The sequence below is a fragment of the Strix uralensis genome, chromosome 8 (assembly GCF_047716275.1).
Source record: "Strix uralensis isolate ZFMK-TIS-50842 chromosome 8, bStrUra1, whole genome shotgun sequence".
Taxonomy (NCBI): domain Eukaryota; kingdom Metazoa; phylum Chordata; class Aves; order Strigiformes; family Strigidae; genus Strix; species Strix uralensis.
In genome coordinates, this window is record NC_133979.1 from 30,050,519 (window position 1) to 30,069,817 (window position 19,299).

The following is a 19,299-nucleotide window of genomic DNA, read 5'->3' on the forward strand; positions in this document are numbered from 1 at the left end:
AGTGTGGTGTAAACTAGGTAGGCCGAACTCTAAAGCTAAGTATAACATGTTTGGAACAAGATACAAAAAGCCTGCATGGATATTAAACATTACTGTCCATGCATTAAGTAGGAAGCAGGTTTTGAGGCTCTTTGTAAGGATGCTGTGTAGGACATTAGGACAAATAGATTTAGGATCAAGATAGGGATGGTAAGCATCTTTGTTTTATTTTGGAGGTGTATTCCTGTGGTCTCTAAGACACTAAAGTCTAAATATGGTGCACGTGCAAAATTTATGTTCATTAGGAAAACCTGCTTTTCAGTACCTGCTTGGTCAGCTCTAGAATTCTCCAGATGTTTTGTAGAAAAAGATCAGTGAAAGGTGAGCACTGGAAAGTGCCCCAGATTCATCCAAGTGGTCTACATCATGCAGTGGCTCAACCAGCTGTGAGTTTAGCTGTTCATAGGCCCATCGCTTTATGGCAAACGAGGTACCTGGCAAAGAAGGTCTAATGGGACAGGTGTCTGGGGAAACTTGTGCAATGCTCTGGAAGGAGTCAAAGATAGAAGCAAAGGACAAGGAGTCCTGCACACAGTGGCTGTCCCTCGTGGTATCTGGGCTATAGGAAGTAGAACAGAGTCACATCACCTATACAGTCCCCTCCTGCTATAGGTGAAAGGGAAGGAGGAGGGCAAATCGCCCCACATTGTAGTGAAACACTCTCAATGCTTGACCTGTAAGGGTGGATGCAAAGCCACTGACTGCAAGGAGGAGCTGGAAGAACTCTCCTTTCCAAGAACCACTGTGTCTACCACACCTGCATCTAACACAGGATGGACTGGGATCTCCTGGGAACACGGGTTGCTTTGGCTGAAATAGTTCCCCTTGAGATGGCCTGTGGTGCCAGTTGTATCCAGCACCACAGTGACCACAAAATGGCCCAGTGACCGGTGATCCAACCGCTGCAACGCGGCAGCTCAGCTTCCCACTGCTGCGGCGTCAAACAAAGGTGTGTTGCAAGGGATGGAGGGGGGCCACTTTGTCTGGCCCTGCCTTCCTCTTGGCTGCACATGCAAAAAGCATCCCACTGCTGCCCTGGATCTGAGAGATAGGAGCAGCAGGCTTATGCAGTCCTTGCTTTTAAAGAGAAGGCAGAACGCCATGTTAACTGCCTTGTATTTCTCTTAAAAGCCACGGCTACATCTTCTGAGTGGGCTTGGCTGATGCTGACCTCTAGTGCCAGCCGAGGCTTTTCAGCAAAGCGCCCAGCCAGCCAGGCGATGAGGAAACAGCAGAAACAACGTGTTTGTGTCGAGGAATGAGGAACAGAAACTCAGAAGTGAGGACAATTCCGAGGCTTCCCTGATGGCTACAAAGGCTGGTCCTGTTGAGAGTGTGACTCCAGAAAGCTCAGGAGGTAACATCTCTCAGCACGCTCCTCCAGCGTCGGTGCTGTCATCCTTTCAGTTCGTGTCAGAACTCATGGAAAAACTTCAAAGTAGCCAACACCCTGTAAAAGCCAAGCTCCCCTCTCTCCTCCATCCACCTGGGGAATTCCTTTGAGCGGGTGCATTCAGAGATGCCATTGCTGCAATGGTGACAGGAATTGTATTCATTCTGGCTGATTCAGGAGAAGTGTTTTGCCCATTTAAATTGGTGCCAGGTAATATCCTCCATGGGAAACATCCTTGAGCATAGAGTGGAGCAAAAGTATTGTCTGAGGCATATGAGTATCACGGTTATTTTTGTTGCTGCTCTTACAGTATGTCTCTCTTGAAGGAAAGCAGACTAGTTATTTAAAGTAAATTATTTTTTTAAAAAAAACCAAGAAATTGGCACCAGCTGCTTCTTTTATGCCAAATGTCAGTCTGAAGTGAATTAAAACAGGCAGCTTATAGCTCTTCCCCTTAAACCAGGGTCTGATTAAGGAAATAATGACTGAGCCAAAGCTTTGGAAAGCACTGAGTGATGACTAATCCCCATCAAGGACAACTACCCTATCTTTGATTCATCCCTTACTGATGTGATAGGGGTATTGATAACTTCATAACATAAACCCCATTTCCCCTCTCCACAAGCACACACCTCCAAAATTTTCCTCCTGTTTCAAGCAATGTCAGAGTGTACCATCACATGAAGAGAGGAAAAAAAAATCATTTCACTCAGCTCTTTTTATTCTGTGTGTTTGCTGGCACGTATCCAGCCAGCTCCCAAGTCCTTTGACAGCAAAAGGGAAGAAGAGTTTACAAATCGCCTTTCCTTCTTCTGTAAGCTTCAGGTGTTGTTAACTCCAGAAGCAGATGCAGAATCCTACTCTGCTTTGAGTTTCTTTCTCCTGCTTTGGCCCGTCAGCCAGGTTTGGGATGATTTCAAGCACTTTTACTGGACTTGTTAATGTACCGATGGGTCCCTGCCCTCCACGTGGGGAAGGTGTGAAGGGCAAAGTCCTGCTAGTCTAAGCAGGGGAGGGAAATCAGTGTGTGTGTCTGCTGGTGTGGCTGGATGAGAGTGCATGTGAGTTCATGTATATGCTATTTAGTGTCTCCTACTAGAGGAGCTTTTCTGAGACCTAGATGTGCATGTTAAAATAGGAGAATTAGGCATAAATGACATAAAATGAGATTTTAGCCAGTGTTGTGTTTGCCTCATGTGTAAGTTTGACTAGTAATAAGAGATGTAAAACTCTGCTAGGCTTCCAGTTACCCATAGGAGCACATGTATCAAACTGAACTGAATGTTCACTGATAGACACAAAACCAAAATGTTTACAGCATTCAGAGCAATAGCAAAGCATACCTCATGCCAGTCCTGGAGTGCCTCTCACCCATCAGTGCAAGCTCTCCCCTCCCTGGGGGCCTCTTGCTTTTCCCTCCAAACCCCTCTCTCCTCAGTCCAGTCCTTGTGGTCTTCCCTCCTCCTCCTCCTTACAGTTTTCTCCCTGAAGCACTCCTGTCCATGCCAACCTTCCTCTCCACCAGCACTGTTTGTCCCCATATATCTGAGCCTGGGTCTCACATAACCTCCTCACGTGCCCTCCTGTTTGCATACCCTCCACCCCCATCTATCCCTCCTCTCTTTGCCTTTTACTTCCCCAGACACTTGTCTCTGGTCTTGCCATCTCTCTCCTACATACCTCCTCCTACTGTCACTATAAAGCTCCTAGTAGCTATTCCTTGCTCATTATATAAGAAGAAAACACTTCACATAATTTCTGCATTATCTTTCATTCCTGGGGCTTCTGCTGCAGTTGTCTTCTTTCTTGGTACTGTGTTTTCTGTGGCATTGAAGCATTATATCACGGAACTGGAATTAAAGTACATTTTGCTGCTAGACCAGAATGCTTTTCTCTACCACACACCCCTTGGGCTTTGCAGAGGCTCGTCTTGTCCCTAGTATTGTGTTGTCTTCTTCCATCCACACTCCACGTGCTGTGCTTGTGGCAGGGGCTGGCTAGTGGAGAGGGCAGCCGTGCTGCGCAGAGGCAGCGGCTGCTTTGGCAGGGTCACAGCTGTGCTTCCTCTTGGCTTTCTGATATGAAAAAAAAGAGTGTAAATAAAGGTGTGTGTGTTGTATTTGCTTAGTGAAGTCAGTTGTCCTACTCTGTGCCTCCTCTTGGTTTTACTGGAGGGATGTATCTCTAACTTGAGACTGCAGTAAACTCAACTGGAGTTCGGGGAACTGAGGGCATGGGAGGGAGGTAGAAAAAGGGGATGAGCTTCTTACTGAAAAAAACCAACATTTCTGGCAAAGAGGCACAAAAGAAAAGGCAGTGCCTGCTTCTGGAGGGACCTGGAGTACCAGGGAGGTTTGGGGACCAGCCGTGGTGTGAATAACTTGTCTCCAGTAGCCCCACACCTCTCAGTTTGCATCACGTGCTGTGTGCCCCAGGCTGGATCTAAAACACGATGGATGAAGAGATGCTTGACTTTGCATTTACAGCATAGATAACGGCGTTATCCGAAGAAAAATGTCTTCATGTCACTCTTATCATTGCCCGCTGTCACCAGCTAAAAAGCAATCAGGGGAAGGAGGCACCTTGCGTTGTGTTGACTTATGCAGTCCTCTGCGGGACTACTGGTAATGAAGACAGCAGGGTACAAGTACTTCCTGGAGTAGATCCCTTTTCCTTAAAAACCATGATCAAAGTATCTCATCTTCCTATAACCTCTCTCCCCCCTCCTCTACAAGCAACCCAAGTCAGACATGCAGAGTTCAGATTTTTCTTTAAGCTCTCTGGCATCTCCATTGTCGGTGAGATGGCAGTGTCTCACCAGCAGGAAGGGGCCTTGAGGACCCAACTCCAAACCCAAGCACTGAGTAAGGCTGTCTTAAGTAATAAAGATGTCTTGTTCCTTGGGAAACCTACTTGGGGATGGCTCAGAAGAGATTTAAGAGGGCATTACTGTACAGAGTGAATTCAGAAGCGAGACACCAGCTACCTGGGTAGAAAGACCAGCTCTTTTAGGACCTTCTCTATGCCACATTTTTATTTTAATTAAGTCCTGATGCTGTAACTTCCTCCGCAGTGTCTGGGTGCTGCTGGTGTTGGTAGATAACTGCAGGAGCTGTTTGGGCAGGACACGTGGGCTGTTCAGTCTGATTCCTTCCCATTCAGAGGAAGGCATGGGCTCGGGCTGGTTTGACCTTCCCTCAGCATTAGCTGTCCGTTTGCTAGGCTCACCTTTCCCTAAGAGGCTGGAGAAGTTCCTCAGCCGTACCAGATGTCCGACCAGTGATGATACCCGCCCTGAGTCATGTCACCACATTGTAAAGTGTTACTCACCTGTACTGTATAGAGACCGTGAGGACATAATAAACAGCCTGAGACTACTTGCTCTCTGCCTGAGTGTCTGAAAAGGTGCGAGTCGAGCACATTTTCCTGCATGGAGAGGAACTCAGGAACTGCGAGCCCAGAGTTGAAAGGGTGACTCCTAGAAATGTTATTGAGCAGGGAGAAGGATGGGAGAAGCCTGTGCCTTCTCAGACCCTGCCCTCATCCTCTGTGTGCTGGTTTCACTGGTGCAGACATGCTGGATGGGGCAGCAAAGAAGGGACGTGTTAACTCTAAGCAGTCTCTTCCGTCAAAGCAACATAGAACCAGTCTCCCTGGAGGTACAGTTTGGGGAGATGAGTCAGAAACATTGCCAGTGGGATCTAGGAGACTGCAATGAAGGTAAATCTGAAGAGCCTTCCACCAGTGCATTGCTGTCCTTTTCTGGGTACACCCCACTGCTGCCTGTGATGGATTGCCCACCCCAGACCCCAAAACCTAGAACCTGAGTGCAAGCAGCATCAGGAGCAGCTGTTCTTGGAGAAGGCTGCAGCAAAGCTTCCCTGCAGTGAGGGGCTGCTGGTGTCTGCTCGGGGAGTAGCTGCAGTCAGAGATGAGTGGGAGCAGGAGCACTGACTTTGGCTCGGGGAGGCAGGCAGCACAGAGAGCAGTGATGGCCAGCGCAGATGGGTGGTGTGAGCAGCCCTCCACTGCAGACAAATTACCCACTCCCCTGAACTGGGTACCTCGTGGAAACACACATAAATCTGTAGGACCTTCCTGAAGGGGATGGGCTCATTCTGCTGCAGCCAGAGCAGCAGCACCAGGTAACTGCTTGTTTGGGAAAATGGAAAACCAAGCACTGTCCCTGCCAGGAGCATGGCAGGGGGACACAGGGCTGCCAAGGCAGCGGTTGGCTCCCTCCAGCCCAACCACCTCCATATGCATCCTGCTGTCCTGCGGGAAGAAGTGGTGATGGCTCTGGAGCAAACGCTTTTTATCAGCCAATTAAACCCACTGACATGCAGCCAGAAGTGGCCGTGGTGAAGGTGGCACAGCTGGGGCATCAGCCTTTGCCATGCACCTGGTGCTGCGGTGGCATGGCTCTCACCTGCCCCTCTAGCAGCGTTTCCATCACACTGCCTTACTGCCAAGCATGGAAAGTGTCGAGTCTGCTGCCCATACCAGGACCAGCAGTGGGGACTCACAAGCAAGGTCTCCCAGAAAAGGGAGCAGTGTGGATGGATCGAGTGTGATCAGGCCATGAGGAACAAACAAATCCTTTCTCCAGGCTATAAGAAGCAGCCTCAGACTCCAGCAGGCAGCTTGCATCAACGTCTCAGCTTGATCCATCCTTGGGGGATATACTGGGCAGAGATGAGCAGGAATAAGCTGGTGAGTCTCTGGCAAACCCCAGGGTGAGGGCTGGCAGTGGCGATGGGGGCAAACAAGTAAGGAACAGGAAAGGCAAGGGCCAGTTCAGCAGGCAGGGAGAACACATATGGGGACCAGGGGATGCATGAGCTAGAGATGGGCAGCAAGAGCTGGAGAAGTCAGAGCGACTCAGGGGGTCCTAAGGGCCAGTTTAGGGAGTCTGGAGGAGCCTGGGCTTGCTAGGGAAGGGTCAGGCAGCATCTGAGGGCAATCCCAGGTACTAAAGAGAGAAGGGGAGGTGTTAGCAGGGGCAAAGACCAGAGTGAGGGCAGCTGAGGGAGGTTATTTTAGTGTTAGTAGAAAATTGCATGGTGGGACATCTGCTGCAGAGTGGGGCTGCAGCAATGCAATGGAGGCTGCTGCCCGCTTGGACAAAGGGCTGAGGCCAAGCAGAGCATCTCCTGAGCAGGTCTGGCAAGCAAAGGAGAGCAGTGACCTGGATCCTGCCTGGCCCTGGGGACACCGAGGGCACTCCTCGCCTGGTGCACAGCCCACCCTCCCTGCCAAAAGGTGAGTGTTTGCTGCGTGGTCTGCACAGGGTTACATTAAAAAACAAAAATTAATTGAGCTTGTTTTTCTTTGGAAATTGGTGCAGTGGAATTTAACAATTCCTCTGTCTCCTTTCTATCCCCCTTTTTTTGCCCTAATTCCCTTCTTTTATTGTTTTTCCTTTTCATCTGCTGCTTCTTCCTTCTAAGCCTGTCTCTGAGCCAAAACAATTTGCATGCATCCAAGGAAGGATCTGCCATTAGTGCTGCTCTGTCTCTCCTCTTAGTTAGGATATATTTAGCCATCATCTTTGTTGGGGCTTTTTTGCTGTTCAGTGGCTTTAAAGAGCAGGTGCCAGGAACAGAAAGAGAAGATTAAAAATACCTGCTGTCAGATACCTCTCCCTACGCAGATGTGCTCCGGCGCTGTGCAAAGCAAGCACGTGAGCAGAGTGGATAACAGCTGCCCCTTGAAAAGCTCATTTGTAATTCTAATTTTTTTTTATTTCAATAATCTCTTTCCGCACTGCTACAAATTTCCAGAGCAGCTATTTCCTCTCATGCTTCATGTGAACGCAGAGTGAGCTTTTGTTGGGAATCAATTAAGCGCCCTGTGGGTTAGGCTGAGGGCCTGTTGTCACACAGAGGCCGCCAAGGGACAAGCACCGCTGCCTGCGTGGGCAGCTGCCCGTCCTGGAGTGGGGTGGGGGTTACCCTGGGTGGGGAGGCACGAATGGAGCAAGGCTCACGTGGACATGGCATCCCACAGCAGCCCCTCACCATCCCTGCCTCATAAGCTCTGCCTGTGGCCAATACCCACCTGTGACGTGGCTCCTTGGGGACTCCTTGCAAACACCCTTCTGCTTTCACAGCCTCGGTGGCTTCCCTGCTCCTCCCGGCCACCATCACCAGCTTCCGAGCGATGCCATGCTCCTGCCTGCACAGCAGCAACCTCCCGTCATGGGCGATCCCCTACCAGCACCCCTTTCATCATCTTCTTTGCTGACATCTCTCCTTAAACACAACCAGAGCTTAACAACAGCTTGCTGGTGGAGGAAGGGGCTGTGCAACACGAGCAGTGCCTTTAAGTCTTTCCCTTCTACTCCTTTGCCTTCAGCATCTCCCTGATTTCATGCAGACTGCTCCAGGGGACTCATTGGGCTTCTGGCAGTCTCTGCTGAAGCAATGCAGGGAGCATGTGGTGCTGTTTTCAAGTTTTACCATTCCTGATTGCCACTGCTGAGGTTCCCCATCAGTTTGGGAGAAATCAGGTGTCAGTGAGTCTGTCTGACCCACATCTTCTGCAATGCAATGAGACCCCAGCAGCATGCCTCACCCTGGATCTTCCTTTCCTCCTCTTCCTCCCTGCCTTCCCTTCCATCCATTTCTGTATTGTCCCCTTCTTATTCCACCCAAACATATAAAAATACCTGCTACCAGAAACCCTTCTCAGAGCTTGTCTGTGCTTTGGGGCACATGTTCAAGGATGCTTTTCACCCTGTCACCATTCCCTCCTTGTTTCCCAGTTACCCACCTCATTTGGTAGTTTTGGGGCTGAAAACTGTATTTTCCTATTTTTCAAGGTTGCTGGCACTTCCATAAATGCTAATCCAAAAACAACAGCAGCAATACCTGGGGCTGAGAGGTTTTGTGTCTTGCTTCTGATGGGGAAGCTGGTAGCTGTACCTCTGCAAACACTGGTGCTGCGCTGGCAAAGGGCGGCTGTGGATGCAGCTCTCCCACCACAGGTGCCTCCGTGGTTCAGCCATCTCCCAGCCCAAGCATGCACGGTCCCCCCAGTGCACCCTGTCTGGGTTTCCAGGACCTCCCTGGTAGAAATTAAACCCCGAGAGGCCTGTTCCCCATGGATGGGAGGTGGGTTTCATGCTAGCAAGGCTGCGGCACCATTACAGGAAGGGAGCCCGGCCCCTGGCATTGCAACATAAATGAGGTTTTTTTGTGTTCCAAAACAAGGACTGATAATACAGGCAACTGAGCTGGAGCTGCGGGAGGCTGCTAAGCTAAATAAGACAGGAAGCACGTAATTAAATTAGATATAGAGCGGCATAAAGACATCTGAGTACACATACGTCGTTGGGCTTGGAGGCTATTGCATAACCCTACTGAAGAGCTCTGCGTTATAAAATATTGCACCCACTGCATCCCACACTGGCGAACTGCCTATCCTTGAACAGCATCTCCTACCCCATCGAAGGGGAGAGTTAAAAGGGATGCCCCAAGGGAGCAGAGCTGCCAGCCAGTGGTTTGTGCAGGGGGCTGGTGGCCGCAGCAGAGCGGGCGGAGGGTCTGTCCTGGCCTTGGGAGGGAGGACGTCACCTGAACAGCCTGATCCCATTCCTGTGCCTGGGCTCAGACCCACACACGTGGTACTGGCACTGCACCGTGTCCCAGAGCCGCATACTGGTTCAAGATAAAACAAGATAAAACCATACACGCAGCTGCCCAATGCACCTTATTTCTATGGGAAAATGCAGTGGGGAGACAGAGGCTGAAGCAAAGTGCAGGCTGTCACACCAGGGCAGAGATGTGCAGAGTTTCTCCACCCTGGCTCGCATCATCAATGCTCCTCTCCCATGGGCCATGGCTGTTGCTGCTGTCCTGGCCGTCTTTTTGCCATACAGTTACATTTCCTCAGCTGCTCCAAACAGCACGTGGCACCCAGCATTACAGCTGTCTCGGGGACCATGGACTTGCTGCCAGAAGTCATCTGTCCTGTGTGTCTGTAACACGTGCCCGTCCTCCTGGAGGTTTTCCTCTCAGCATAATCCACTTGGGGGTGCCTCGAACACGGGGGGAGAGCCACCAGAGCATCCTGTGACTTTGCAAATCTGCAGGTGGGAGAATGGGCTGCAGCACGTGAGCACGGTTTTAAAGGGGAAAAAAAGATACAGATGAAGTCCTCCTTAACTCCAGGCATGCCCCAAAATGATGAGACAAAACAGTGTCTGGGCACCACTGAGCACTGCATCTGTGCAGAAAACTGGGGAGGAGGTGGAGATGCAGGAGAAGGGCCATTGCTGTCCCAGGCCTGTGGCTGTTGTTAGCCAACCCCTAAAGCTGGGAGGTGAGTGCAAAGGGTATGGGTGCATGGCCAGTGCCAAAGTACCCTGATGTGACCCTCTCCTGCAGGTACCAGGAGCCCGTACCCATGTCAGCATGGCACTGCCACTGTGACACCAGTGCTCCCAGCGTGACAGTCAGCTGGGGTGGAGCACCAGGCTGATGTGGCCAAGCACTTCCAAAACCTGTGTTAAATCAAGTGATGTCCACGCTGTGGGCATGCACAGACCTTCCTAGCATCTGTACAGGCTACAGCCTCTCACCCTTACTCTTACCCTTCTTTCCTTAAACCCACAGCAAGGATCACAGCTCTAATCATGGCTTTAAGGCACATGGAAGACATGAACAAGAGCTTTCTGTAGCTCCAAATGTTTATCTGTAGCTGAATATCTGCTAACCAAGAAGCCTTAAATGTGTTTATTCAAGTGAAAAAAATCCAGAGCTGTTGGGAAAGAGGCTGCTCTTGTCATTAAAGCTGAGACAGGAGCTAAAAATGTGTGTATGGTCATTAGTCCTGATGCATTTTTTCTGGCTAGCCATGGGCAAGGCAATTCAGTGGCTTTTTCTAAGTGGTGGGAAAAAGACAGGAGTCCCCATTACAGTTTGAGGGAGCTGAGGTGCTTAGTCTCCTCTGAAAGTCTCCTGTCCTGATATCCTCATGCTTCTGCTCCCCAAAGGCAGCTCAAGAGGAGCCTTTCTCTTCAGCCTGGGGCTGAGATGGCTGTGTGCTGCCACCTCCCCTGGCATGGCTCATCTCCCACTGGCAAGACGCTCCAGCAATGTCCCATGTGTGATTAATGCAGGCAGCAAGGGTAGGAGACAACCTGAGCTCTGGAAAAATGTCTGTGCTGGTTGCAGAGCTGGTAATAGCATGGATTAAGAGGGGAGGAAGGAAGAAGATGAGGAGTGGAGGTGGCAGTTCTTTGCCCTGGGATGGCTGTGGGCAGGGGAGTTTAGAGTCGCTCCCCCACTGTGGTGAGCTCCCTCCCAGCTTCACTGACAGGAATTGCAGGGAGGGCAGCTCCGCGGGCCCTGTGTGAGCCTGATCTTGGTGTGGGGGACCTGCTGGCTGTCATGGACCTCTGTTTGTTGCACCAGCTCTTGGGGTTTGCTGGTGCACAGTGTCTGACGCTGGTTTAACTCCTTCTCTTCATCCTTCTCTTTTGCTGGTTCAGTCCTTCCCCTCCAGTTTCCAACCTCTCCCCTGGGTTTAGTCTCTTCTTTCCATCTTCAGTTCTCATTAGGATCCACCTTTACCGGATGCTTTGCTCAGACTTTCTTTGATGTGCATCTCTTCCCCTTTTCTTGTCCCACCATAGACCCAGCAGAGAATTTGGGATGAAGAAGTGAAACTGCTGCCAGCGTGTAGGGTCAGACATCGGTCTCCTTATTTATTCTAGCTGTGGACTGGCAGTGTAATTTGTGGGGGATGTGGAAACATTACAGCCTTCTGCTCTATCTGCAGTGCAAGGCGGGGAGTACTGCGTTGCCCTGGGGAGTGCAAACCCTTCCCCTGGGCTTTGCATCTGCCCCTGGGATGCTGCAAAAGAGCCCGACTCTGCTAGGGACTGGCATCTCCTGCTTAAACCACCTGGGGAAAAGCGTGCTGCTGCGATGCTGCCACACCAGCCCTTGCAGCGCCGGGAGGATTGGAAGTCCTCGGGCGGCAGGACAGAGCTGACGAATTGCTGTGCGTTACGGCGTCTGTCCTGTCCCTCTCGCTCTCCCCATCTGCGTACCCGCCCGCCGGCAGTTACTCAGCAAGCTCCGCGCGTCGGTGGAAATGAGCCTGTTTTTTCCTGTTATCGAGTAAGCAGTTATGACTGTGATGCTCAAGGACAAGACTCGGCCTCCCACTCCCCCCTCCCTTAACAGCACAAAAGAAACCTACCTAAGCCGTTATCTTCACTGGGTGCTGCCAGAGCAGTTTTTGGTTGGCTGGAGGCTGGAGCGATGCTGGGCCCCCCTCCCAGCTCTCCCGCCTCCCACCCAATATAAAGCACGGCTCCTCGCTGCTTTTCCAGCTGACAACACACGACTGCGGGCGCAGGTGGTGCCGCAGCTGCCTGTTGCACGCCGCTGCCGTAAGGACCTGATGAGTTGCTGGGTGCCTGGGTGCCCAGCTCTCAGCATGTGCCGGGGGTTAGCTGCGCTCCCCATCGCTTGCCTGGAAAGGTAAGGGATCCATGCTGCAGTTCTGGGATGGCAGAGGGGTAGCTGGAAAGGATGCACCTAACTTTGGAGCGACTGGGCCAGCCTCTGCTGCTGTGGCCATGATGTTTTGGTAGAAATTGGGGTGCAGACCACAAGGAAACACACAGCAAAGGATGGGCCGAGTGATTTGTTTTGGCTGTATCCGTCCTGCTCCCCAGGAGGGGAACACAGAGGTAAAACATGCAGAGGGAGAGGAGGCTGGATAGGGCTGCCCTGCGTGTGTCCGGGCATACAAACACAAGGGTTGTTTCTCTGGCTCTATTTCTGCAGCACTTGCTTCGAGTTGACAGCAGCAGGACTATTTTTGTCAACACACTTGAAATGTTAAGTGACATGTTGCTCCTCCTGCCAAACATGGCTACAAAGCCCCACGCTGCCAGCTTGACATTTAAACACTTATTTTTGTATGAGCGCCTTGGGATGCCTGAATGAGCTGCAGCACACAAATAACAGTGGGACTGCGGGCTGCCTTGGGGGGACTCCGGGGAGAGGAGCCAATTTAGCAGCGGCTTTTGCTGTAGTGCCGCAGAGACCTCCCGGCAGGGAGGTGCCTCTGTGCCAGCGCCGCAGAGCCACGGTGACAGGCAGCCGCGTCTCAGGCACTCGCACAGCGGGCTCTGGCACAGGAGCATCGTGCTGCCACCGGGCTCGCTGGCTCTCGAAGGCATGGGGTAGGTGCCACCGGGGAGCACAGCCATCTCCGTGGCATGGTGGCAGGCTCCTGGTGACTCAGGGGCACCCTAGAAAAGAAAAAAGCAGGGGAGCATCAGCCTTGCTGCAGCAGCCTCGCAGCAGGGAGATGCTCCAGCAGTCACTGTGTTTTTCCAGTGCTTTGAGAGCAGCGTAGCACTGCTGGGAGAGGGGGATGGAAAAAAGAGCCAGGTTAGCTCTGGGGAGCTGGGGGGGATGGGGGGGGCTCCAGCTAAGCACTCAGCAGCTGCTCTGCTACCTGCCCCAGAGGAAAAAGCTGACCGTGCTTTATAAACGCACGTGGCGTTACCTGGAAAGCGAGCAGGAGGAAACAGTCCCCTGGGCTTAATGCACTGCTAAGTGTGGTTGCCAGGGAGCAGAAAAAGCGATGGGGAGAGCATTTATTTTGTACATCAGAAGGCAAAGAAGCAGCTGAAGCTGAGGAGTGAGGGTTGCACCTCCGAGCTGTATTGGGTCTGTGGGGTGCAGCCCCTGTGAGGCAGAGGGCTGGTGGCAGCAATCCAGTGGCCCAGCAATCCCACCTCTCCCCTTCCTCTCTTCCAGAGCCAAGGATCTGAAGACCCGTTTAGGGATCCTGCTTCATAAACCAGAGCTGGGACACAGGATCAGGACCTCCAGCAAGCTGCAGCTGGGCTCCAGACGGAGGTAAGCCAAGCAGTGCCATGTCCCAGGTTCAGCCTAGGACAAGTCCCCTGTGGACCAGGCTCTCCTGGGGGATGCTCCTGCCTGTCTGCGCAGCAGAGAGACCAAAGCGCAGCTCACCCTCCCCACAGTCCCACCCCAGCAGGGAGGGAAGGCGGATCACTTCCCAGCTCCACCAGTTATAAAATCAGACGGGGGAACTGATGCTCTGGCATTAGGCACAAGAGAGCAGGGCCTTAGTAACAGGCAAGAAACCCAAAGAGCTTCTATAGTTCCTGGTGTCTCAGACCAACACCCGGGACCCCTGGGGAATGCAGGCAGCATTAAAACCTAAAATACTAAACATTGCTGCTGAGGAAAGGGTGTCCTCTTGCAGAGGAGGCTCTGCTGGGCTTGTACCAGCAGAAAAAGGCTTTTCTGAGTCTCCTCTACCTGGCCAAAGCTGCACTATGGAGCTGAGGTCTGGTGAGCCATCGGGGAAGATAAAAGAAAGGGAGAAAGGAAAGAGAATCCACAGGTAATGGATACCGGGGTCTTGCTTTGGTTTCCTACCGAGTGCCACTGCCTCCCTTCTGGCAGCATGTCCCGTTAATGGGGCCGCTTGACTGAAGTGCTCCCATCCTTCGCCGCAGGGCAGAAATGTTGTCGGTGGAACAGCGAGCCTTACATCCTTTTGTGTTTTCCAGAGACTCCTCACGTGAAGTACTCGAATGGAGGGAGTCCTTCGACCAGCTCCTGAAGAGTAAAAGTGAGTAGGATCTTGTTTTCTTCTCTTGGTGAAAGTGCATTGGACAAGCATGCTTCCAGTGAGCAAGGGGGTGACTGTATGCCTGCAGCCAGTGTATGAGAAAATCTTGTCTTCTCCTCAAACAAAATGGTCTAGGATTTTGAAAGAGGCCCCTTTTCTGCCCTGACAGAGTTGATGCATGGGGCTCATTGCCTGGCTTGTGAAGCTGTACCCTTTTTTTCTGGCTGGGTGTTTTTTATGGGGCACAAGCGCTCTCTCGCAGCGCCTTGCTGCTGCCTCGGGACAGGAGCATCGGCACGGGCATCCCGTGTGCAGCAGTCTGTCAGGGACAACGTCACGCCATGCCCTGACAGTCCCTTTCGGGAGAAGACAGAGTGTTTGCTCTCAGTGTCCTCCTTACAGCCACCTCCCCACAGGCTTTTGTTGCTCAGAAAACTGTGTTGCTGCCCTCTGCTTGTCTGTCCTGTGCCTCTGGGGATGGCTCTTCCACAGGGAGAAGAAATCCGGCTGCTTTACTGAGTTACCCATAGCCATTTTCCCCTCCAATATTTGCTATATGTATGGTGACGCAGAGGGTTCCTGTAAGGTGCTGTCTCCCTCTCCCCCATGCAGACGGTACCTCCGGACCGAAAGAGGGGACCTCTTTTTGAGTCCCACACATAATCCCTTCCTTACACTGGGCTTTACAGAAGGTGCACAATGGTAAAAGTGTCAAATTTTAATAGTACTTGTCTACCTTAAAAGCTATTCCACAGCAAGAGAAAGTCCTTCCACAGTGCTAGTTTGCAGCAAGGTGGTGGGTTTTTTTTCCAGCCTTCCTCACGTGCTGTGATGGCTAACAAGCATCTCTGGCTTTGTAAGTTAATACATCTCCCCAGCCTCACTCTGAAATCTTTGCTGCAATTGCTCTCCCATACTCCTCCGCATCTCATTTCCCCTAGATCTCAGCTGAGAAATAAAAATAAAGCCATCACTGCTCAGTTCTTGCAGGCATACTGATACGTCAGTGAATTTCTCCTTAGGTAGAATTAGCTCTTTTCCGAAGCTGTAAAGAAAATACTCTGAAGCCTCATTACAGAAAGGTCAGATAAATAAAACCAGAGGATTACTTGTCTGTGGGAAAGGATTTTATTGGAGTCTAGAGGCCAATTAGCAGCGTCTCAGAGGGTGGAATTTGCCCTGAGGGAAAAGAAATCTGCAGATGTCATGGTCTGAGCTCCCAGGGTGATGCTTGCTGGGCAGCATCGCGTCTGGCAGTGGTCCTCTTCCTCCTGCTTCTGCCCCATTAACGGCTCTTCTCTTCCCTCCCCAGGTGGGGTGACGGCCTTCCACACCTTCCTGAAGACAGAGTTCAGTGAGGAGAACCTTGACTTCTGGCTGGCGTGCGAGGACTTCAAAAAGACCCGGTCGAAAACCAAGCTGGCCTCCAAGGCCAACAGGATCTTTGAGGAGTTTGTCCAAAGTGAGGCACCCAGGGAGGTGAGAGCATTTTCTGCCTCTGTCCTGTGGCATCAAATAGGGTGGGAAAGGGATAAGATATCCTGGTGGGTTTTATAAAAGTGGTCTCAGCTCAGTGGGAAGTTGTGCTCTTGTTTATGACAGCTTTCATTTCTGACATCACGTGGTCTACCAACATGAAGGGATATAAATGCTTGTGAGCATCTTCACCCTCATCTGAAGAAGGAGAAAACAGTTTTCGTGATGCCATGGGAGGGGAGTTAATGCTGAGTTAATGTTTGTGGATACTGCTTTCTTGTAGGTGAATATCGACCACGAAACCAGGGAGATCACCCGCAAGAACCTCTCGGGTGCCACCTCCGCTTGCTTCAACGAAGCCCAGGCCAAGACCCGCACTTTGATGGAGAAGGACTCCTACCCCCGGTTCCTGAAGTCTGCCTCCTACCAAGACATGACCAAACAGGTCACCAGCCGCGGCATCAGCAAGAGGTCGCATACCTGACCTGAGCCCGAATTTGCCGTGGGGGGACGAGCTGGGGGACCAGGCAGAGGTTGAGAGACAGTTTGCAAGGGCTGAGGTTCATGCATCGGGGTTTTGGCTGAAGTCCTGGCATTTTAGCAGGATCCCCAGGACCCCAAGTGCTTCCCACTTCCCACTGAGCTCCTGGGAAGAGAAGTCCTCCCTCCCTGGAGGAGCGGAGCGGGTGGGAACCCGATGCCTCCCCTTGCAGCAGGGCTGCAGACCTGTACCACCGCAGGGACAGAAAGAAATTGGATTTGAGTTGCAAGCCCAGGAGAAAGAGACTGGATTCCCCTGAGCATCTGTAACTGGAGGGCTCCCACCTGCTTTCAGGACCCTGCCCCTGACCTGCAGCATCAGCCACCGGCTGCAGAGCCAGCACAGGAGCCTGCAGTTCCCGCCGTGCCCTGGGCAACTACCCCAGGCCTTCCCGCGGGGCTTTTCCTGTGAGGGAATGGCCAGAATAAAGACTACCTGGCAATTTCAGCTGGAGGGACCCTGTGCCTGCCGCCTTCTGATCCTGAGATCCCTTCTGTAGTTTCCTATGCATGCTCTGCAGCAAAGCTTTACACCTTCTTCCAGTACAGCGCATCCCTAGCAGTGACGTTTTTATCCTTTCCTTAAGCTACATGACCTTTAGATTGCACATAATCTTAGGTCACATGCATAACTTTTTATTACTATTATTTTTATTTATTTTATCATTATTATTATATATTTATTACAAGAGCACTGCTGAAAGCATACACACGTCCCTTGCGCTGAGGAGCTTGTAAATTAAATTATTTCAGATATTGTAGCACTTAGCATGCCTCCCACCTCTTCTGTATAATAATTTGAGTGATGACCAGACAGATCTGTAACATGACCATGGAGCAAGGTATGGAATAGCAGCAGCAAGAGCTGCAGTCTGGCAAGGACTGCGAGAGGGGTCCAAGGCGTCAGGTTTCCCGTGAGCTCGGAGGACCACTGATGGCAGTAAAAGGGTGCTTTGCAGTTTGTGGTGTTTCCTTTCTCCCCTTAAAGATGTGGACGGCATCTCAGCACGTAGACTAGCAGCTTGTCCTAGACAGAGAATAGTGATGTAAAACAGGCACTTGGGTGAGTGATCCTGTTGAAAACTTATTTTTTACATATGGGAGAAAACCTGGGGCTTTCCCCTGGTTTAAAATTGGGCTTGCTGTTCCCTTGGCTGATGAAACCAGTCAGCAGCTATAGCACTTTACCAGAAACCTGGGGAGCCGAGTGAAACAGCGATGTGTGCCGTGAATTCAGTGTCTTGGGGGAGCGACAGGATGCTTCATCCTCTCAGACCTCTGGGGCGAGCTCTTCAGAAAGCCCCTCCGAGCAGGGATTTCTGGGTCCCGTTTGGCAGCAATGGTGCCAGCAGCCACGTGAGTGGGTGATGGGCAACCCATGGGCATCCTGTGCTGGGTCACAGGGAAGGGGGAACGTGCCACCAGCATCGTTTCCTACTGAGACAGCCTGAGGCTGCCACATGTGCCTGTTTATCCCTAAAAAGCAAACCTTGAGGTCTTTATCCCACTGGTACTCACTCCTTGCCAAGAGAACCATCTTCTTCCCTCCCAAGCATTAGCTGAAGCACAGGATCGCTTGGGCTTTTTGTGGCTGTTTGAGCAGAGGAAGGGACCGAGGATGAATGTGGGAATGTTATTCTGAGTCCTCTTCCACCTTCCCCATTCTGGTTCTACCTCTGAGCCTCGGTGGATCCTGGCTGCGTTTACAGGGAGATTTTAGCTGCTTTCTTATTTATTATTTATTTTTACAACTGGAACCACCTTTGTTGTGTTACTGAAGTGAATGATGCATAATGCTCAGTTTTCATTGCTAACATAGTATTGTCATTACAAAATAAAATGTAAAGAGGAAAATACCGTGACTGCATGGATTTTTTGGTTGTGGGCTTTCAATTAATTTTTACACTCTAATTTTGGATGACTTGCAAAGCATACTAAAGCAAGCTGCTTGTGTTGGATGGCTCAAGGGGCATTTACAGTCACTTTAAAAGTTGCAATGTCAGGAACAGAAAAGGAAGGGGAAGACTTGTGAAGAGTAAAGCTTCATGGTATTTAGCTTATTGAAGAGAACTAAACAGTTCACAGCAAGAATGAAAGCAGAAGTTAAGTTCTGAATGTATTAATTGATGGGTTGTTCAGTACTGTTTGTATGGCTTGCCATTTTCTGATCATAGGACTGCTGTTCCCAATACCTATTTAGTATCAGTAAGACACCCTTGTCTTAAAAGCATGGGAGGACTCGGGTGAGAGCTGCTGTTTGCAAAAACTGCTTTTGGGTTGCTGCCATAAATAATATTTGATTGTTATCAATAACTCAGCTGATGACTGAATTCACTTACAAGGGGGAATGTATCTGGTGTTAAAGGGGTTAATAGAAAATGTCCTACCTCTGTCACAGAATGTGCTGTCTCCGAGGTCTGAGCCGTCCCCTGTGTCCCTACAGGATGTTTTGGGAGGGCAGAAGTGGGGTGTGTGGTGTGTGCACCTCCAGGGACCACAGGAGCATTGGAGGGCTCCCTGCAGCACGAGTCATGCAGGGAGGGGAGCATCCAAGTGTAGCTCAGAGATGCTAATGCTCCAAATAAAAATCAAACAAAACATGTTTTTAAGTTGTCTTTCTAGTTATTGTATGTTTTGGAAGCCAAAATTAACTGGCCTCTGTCAGCAGAGAAGACTGAGTGAACTGCCAAGAAGTTAGCATCACAGGTGATTGTAACTTAGGAGCACTTAGGTTTTGAGGTATTACTATTAGCACGAGCCAGCCTCTGCCATTAAAAAGCCTTTTACAAGCAACTGCAAGCCTTATGTCTCTTCTCATACAGCCATCCAGTGTCGTGGTTTGAGCTGAGAGGGCAACTGAGCACCACGCAGCCACTCACTCACCCCTCCCCCCTCAGGAATGGGAAGGAGAAAATAAAGTAAAAGGCTCCGGAATTGAGATAAGGACAGGGAGAGGTGACTCACCCATTATCCTCACAGGCAAAAGACAGACGCATTAGGGGAAGGTAAATAAAAGAACATCAATTTAATTTAAACACTAACACCACCACTTAACAGGCGGTGTAGGACAGTGAGAAGCATTACCACATCTTAAAACCACATCTTAATAACACCTTTCCCCCTCCCACCCCCGCCTTCTTCCCCTGCTCTCCACCTCCTCCCCTCCGGCAGTGCAGGGGGCAGGGAATGGGGGGTGCGGTCAGTCCCGCTGCTCC

At 51.0% G+C, this 19,299-nt stretch overlaps 1 protein-coding gene across 2 annotated transcripts; it reads left to right on the top strand.

Moving 5' to 3' along the window:
• Positions 1–11,203: 11,203 nt before the first annotated feature.
• Positions 11,204–17,938, top strand: LOC141946703 (regulator of G-protein signaling 16-like). 2 transcript variants are annotated; one of them, XM_074876929.1, is made up of 5 exons: positions 11,204–11,928; positions 13,222–13,323; positions 14,007–14,068; positions 15,381–15,547; positions 15,828–17,938. In XM_074876929.1, exons 1-5 carry the CDS (start codon positions 11,573–11,575, stop codon positions 16,026–16,028), a joined length of 888 nt encoding a protein of 295 aa, XP_074733030.1. In that variant the 5' UTR covers positions 11,204–11,572; the 3' UTR covers positions 16,029–17,938. The 2 variants fall into 2 exon arrangements, with proteins under 2 accessions (XP_074733030.1, XP_074733031.1); XM_074876930.1 differs by lacking the exon at positions 11,204–11,928 and adding an exon at positions 11,945–12,638.
• Positions 17,939–19,299: the final 1,361 nt, after the last annotated feature.